We start from the raw sequence: 5,043 nt of genomic DNA, 5'->3' as shown, positions 1-5,043 counted from the left end.
GCGCCGCCGCCGGCGGACCTCCCCTGCTTGCGCAGCCCGGGATGCCGAGAACCGCAGGATCGCAATTTCCCCGGCGGCACGGATGTCGTAAGGCGGGTGCAACCCAGCAGCGGGTTTCAGGAACAGTCAGCCAAGCAGTCGTCTGCGTGGGGAAAACACACAACTTTCATCAGTGGCGATTTCAGATTCCTGGTGATCTTCACCCAGGAGGACGGCTTCTGTTAGGATCCGGACAGACCCTTAGTTCCAAACTATTTAACAGTTTAAATCAATTAACAGATATATTTGGAAATCTATTTACTTTGTAACCTACTTGCTCTGTGATTTGCTGACACATTTTTAATAAGAATGTTATGCAATTGCTAAATAAAACTCCTTCTAGAAGTTAATCGGCCAGGATCTAGTTTCCATTAAAACCAGGCTGAAGCGTTAATTTCTGTTACCAACTTTTAGAGCTTCCTTGACTGAGCTGTGTATGAGATTATTCTTCTGTGTCCGTACATGGGATCAAAACAAAACCAGCTCATCGCTAACGACCTGGGTCATCTCTTGGTGGCTTAAACAAGGGCGGTGGCTGGTCACTGCTCACCCTGTGCCCCCTGCTCTGCCCTGGGGTCCTTCCCTGCACCCTGATGCAGACGGGGTGGGCTCTGGGCTGCTCCAGCCTCTCGCTGCCTGTGCCGGGGGACCCGAACGGCACCCAGTGCCCAGACGCGGGCTCACCAGCAGCGCAGGGCTGCTTTCGAGACACCATCACAAATATTCATTGTGCCTGACTGGATGAACAGTGGTGATGGAGGGTTTCCACCCTCGGAACAGACCAACACCGCGTGCCCCCGCTCCAGCTAACAAGAGGGTTTATTGGAGACACCGCTGCTGCAATCTTCAAATGTTCGTAATTTCTGAAAGCCATTTATTTTGAACCACCAAAGACGACAAGGTTTCCCATACAGAGTGCAGCTACGTTGAGCTCTCATCCGAAACCTTTAACCATGTTCACTGTAACTCTGGTGAAATTTTCCCTCATAATCCCTCACAGTGAAAGCAGTGAGATGTTTTCCCCTGAGCCTTGAAAACACCTGAGAGCAGACACCAGCCCCAGTGAAAACATTCAAACCTGGACACCCTGCGTGCCTACTGGGCTCTGATTAGAAGGTGTAATTGGGATTTCCAGAAGAGGTTTGGGAATATGAACAGTGTAGCTTTATCTCTTCAAAGATAAGGGCACGGGTCCCACTCAGCTCTCAAGTGGAACGCCTTTGGTGTGATGACTGACGGGGACAGCCCGGGGAGCGGAGGCTTCTCGCAGCCACCGCCGGGTGCACAGAAGAAGGAGGAGCAGGTTGCTGGATCGGGGAGCTGCCGGTTGAGCGGCCAAGCTGCTTCCTCATCAAACACAGCGACACTGACGAAGGGGGGGAGCAGATTTAACAGTGAGGGCACTGATTCTCTCTCCCCCCAGCTCCAGGCCAGGCCCCTTCCCTCACCTCTCGCTGCTCTGTGAGACAGCTCAACTCACCAAACCAGTGGAAAGTGACCCGGAGAGAAGAGCCCGCTGTTTTCTGCCTGGTTAGTGAGCAAAACCTGCTGGGAGGAAAGGCAGTGAGATCCCCTCCGCTTGGCAGCATCGAGCCACCAGATCAGCTCCACCGGGTCATGCAGCCACCCCCTGATGCTGCTGTCTTGCTGCTCCTTCGGCAGCTTCCGAGGAAGCTGGAAGCAGCCTGATCTCTCTCCTCCAAGAGCTTCTAAAGGACAGCTTACATACTCCTGTAGCAGCAGAAGCTGACGTGCTCTTGCCAAGGGCTGGCAAGCAGAGCCGTGCTGAACACAGGATCCCCAGGGAGCGCTTGCGTTGGGGAAGCTGCTACAGCACAGCAGCAGGACAGAGACCTTCCAGGGGTAGTCTTGCTGTACGTGGAGGTGGTGAATAATTAGCACTTTAGATGGATCTGCTTGGTGTGAAGGCAGTCAGCGAGGCATCCCTCAGCCGAGGTCACGGCAGGGCAGTGGGCTCCTGCTGCGATGGGCCCAGCACCTTCTCAGTACAGCCCCTGTGACAATGACGTCCCCGAGGAGCTGCTGAGGCTGAGGGCAAAGCCAGGCCAACGCTCTGCCAGGCAGCCGCACTGGGAGCTCTCTTGCACCCCAGAGCCCCCCTGAGACCATCACCTTTACCGCTGCCCTCCCATACGCGAGCTCCTACCTGACTCCTGGGCACCCAGGGACGTGCCCCCGAAGGTCCTTGCCCCCGCTTGCTCCGTGGCAGACCCGTTTCAGCCCTTGCCTCAGTGACTTCTGGAAAGCACCAGTCACCTCCTTGTCACCGCTCTGGCCTGACCTGCTGCCTCCTGCCCGCACTGCTCCAGGCGGATGGTACATGGCGCCAGGGAGGAGGAGCCGACGCACACGCTGCTCCAGCACCGACACACCAGTGAGGCTGCGACATCCCCCAGCCCGGGCGGGAACGTTGGCTCTGGAGCTCTGACGGCATCCCGCACCACGGGCTGAGCCCTGGCTCCCCCTCCTCCTCCCCCAGCCCTGACCCCAGCCTCCCACGAGGTTTGCGGATTTAGGTAGGGCAATCTCCAGGCACCACAACCCCACGCAGACGCCCCCCCCGCAGCAGCCTCCTCTGAGGGTCCCACAGGTAACGGTCACAGCAGGACTGCACGCAGAGATCTCCAACAGCCCCCCGGATGGACTGTGCTGGTTCAGTTTGCAACATCCCCATCGAAGTAAGAGGGGACGAGTTCAGGCAGAACCCCGTGAAGGAGGGGAAGCTGCTGGGAAGCCTGGCAGGAAGGACCCTTCCACAGAGAGAGGGAAAAGCCATCTGACCCGGCTGCTGTCAGAAGCACTCCTACTGAAAGCTGACCCAGAGTTTAAAAGCTTTCTGATCAGTGGTCACTAACAAAAGACCCATGCAATTCTGGGTCCTATTTTCACTCTACAGGACTGACAAGAGATTGGCTTTATCAGTCATGTTCCCAAGCTTGCCACACAGCGAGCACTCCTCCCAAATCCTACCAAATTCCCCCCAGATGCAAGGGGACATCCCTGCCAAAGGTAGAAAGCAGCATGAACCAAAAGCTCTCACACAAACACTACTAAATTTTTGCAAGCTTGATACATATTAATACAGAAGTCACCATGATGCAGCGTCTTCTGCAAGCTATGGGCACCAAATCGCTCTTGCGGCCCTTCCCAGCGTTACCTCAACAGGCAATGCTGCCAGAGCCAGCCCTGGCTTAAGGTGACGCTGCCAGCAGAACTGCACGCGTTTGAAACACTGCACTTTGATTTTTCTACCTCTGGTTCTCATCACACACCCCTCCTGTCATCCATACTGCGTCATGCCATCGCTCCCTCCTGGCTTTTCCCCCCAAACACGGGATCAGTTTCCTACAGAAGGGCTTACTCAGTTCCCAGAATAACATTTCCTATGACTGTTGGAATCACAAGCAACCATCACCTCTAAATATATCTGCAGGAAAAGCAGTTTCTTTGGCATCAGTTCCCATTCCCTTCAGCTTCTGATGCACCACAGCCTTGTAAAAATGTGCTTGGACACCTTTGTGTGTGACAACACCACATGGCATCTTTCTCTTTAAATACACATTTAAGCTTTCTGAGATATGATCTTTAAAGTCACAACTGCCTTTGTTATCACTAAGAGGCTTTACGTTCTAAACCAAATTATTACGTCATCTTCCATCTGTTACTGTCTGCAGCTACACTGGGAAGGGGTGAAATGGCACACCAGAAATCAGCACTGAACTGGAAAGCCACAAGAACTCTGCAGAAAGTAGCTAAAAGCAGCCAGAGCATGTCCCCTTTGGCTTTTTTACTGTGCCTGTTTTCCCACACATTAAAAATCGCAGCCTTGGTCAGCCTGTCATGGAATACAGAGCCCGGGAGAAGAGAGACGCAAAGGCAGCTTTCCTTGGGACAGGGTGTGTGGGACCTGGCTATATCGCATCTCAGCCCGAGCCAGGCTCGCTCACAGCACCCCTCAGACCGTGTGTCAGCTCCACAGAAAACCACCAAGGTCCCTATTTATCAACAAAGGCACGACACACCCCCCTTTGTCCCTCATCCAAACTCTCATCATTTCTGAACAGAAAACCTAGAATATCTGAACTAATACCCGCATAATACTCTCGCATTTTCCTCAAGAGCTGCACTCATTTCGCCCATTTCCATAGTCCCATGAGTTCACACATGCTGTTGCATCTCCACGCTATTTATTTCAGATTACACACACAGGGCACGTTTTTACAAAAGCTTTATTTGTCCTGCATATCTGTCACATGCCATTTTTAAAACTTCTGGAACTGCTTCTTGGTACCAGCAGCCTTTGTGACTTTGAGGACATTGAACCGGACAGTCTTGCTGAGGGGACGACACTCTCCCACGGTGACAATATCCCCAATCTGGACATCCCTGCAAAGACATTGCTGGTATTTCAGTGGTTCTGAATTTCCTGCATTTGCAGTGGGTTTGCCCTGTAGCACAGACATTTGCATTACATGATGCTACCAAGTAGCACAGCACTGAAAGTGACCTTGGATATCTGAAGCTGTAAAGCAAGAAAGTCTTATTTTGAAGATGAGTGCGCAGAAAAAGCAGCAGTCGCCCCCCGCAGCTGCCACAAGGCCCTGCAGTCTGTCACTCCGTACTAAGCTCAAACTCGTGACAAGGCTAAACGCAAGCTTTTCAAGAGCAGGATGAGTGCCGAGCACAGAAGGGAAACCCTTCGGAGATGGGGAGTTTCCCTTCCAGTCACATACAGGCTCAAAGCACTTCTTAAGCCAAATCAGCCGGTCTGGAACACTAGTCCACGTTTTCCTGCAAACCTACACTCCAAAGACTGGCTTAGGAAACATGCAGTAGACTAAAAACCCCACCAGCCTCTGAACCTGCCCCCTCTGGCCTCAGCGTTTACTTCAGAAAGATCAAAGTTTGTTATCCTTTCTCAAGGACCATAATGCTCTAACAGTGCATAGTTTCAGAACGCGACAAGCAGACTGACCAGAACCT

The 5,043-nt window shown here is 52.8% G+C and overlaps 1 protein-coding gene across 1 annotated transcript in view; it reads right to left on the bottom strand.

Moving 5' to 3' along the window:
• Positions 1-4,282: 4,282 nt before the first annotated feature.
• The window catches only part of RPS11 (ribosomal protein S11), a gene marked incomplete at its 5' end in the record, with an annotated part of 1,994 nt that continues 1,233 nt past the window's right edge, over positions 4,283-5,043 (bottom strand). Inside the window, one exon of the mRNA XM_009695621.1 lies at positions 4,283-4,446. Coding sequence (XP_009693923.1) covers positions 4,323-4,446 — 124 coding nt within the window. The remainder of the gene's footprint in view (positions 4,447-5,043) is intronic.

Source organism: Cariama cristata, unplaced genomic scaffold (genome assembly GCF_000690535.1).
Source record: "Cariama cristata isolate BGI_N322 unplaced genomic scaffold, ASM69053v1 scaffold11922, whole genome shotgun sequence".
NCBI lineage: Eukaryota > Metazoa > Chordata > Aves > Cariamiformes > Cariamidae > Cariama > Cariama cristata.
Note: the sequence above shows the minus strand (reverse complement) of the source record. Positions and strands in the feature narration are given on the sequence as shown.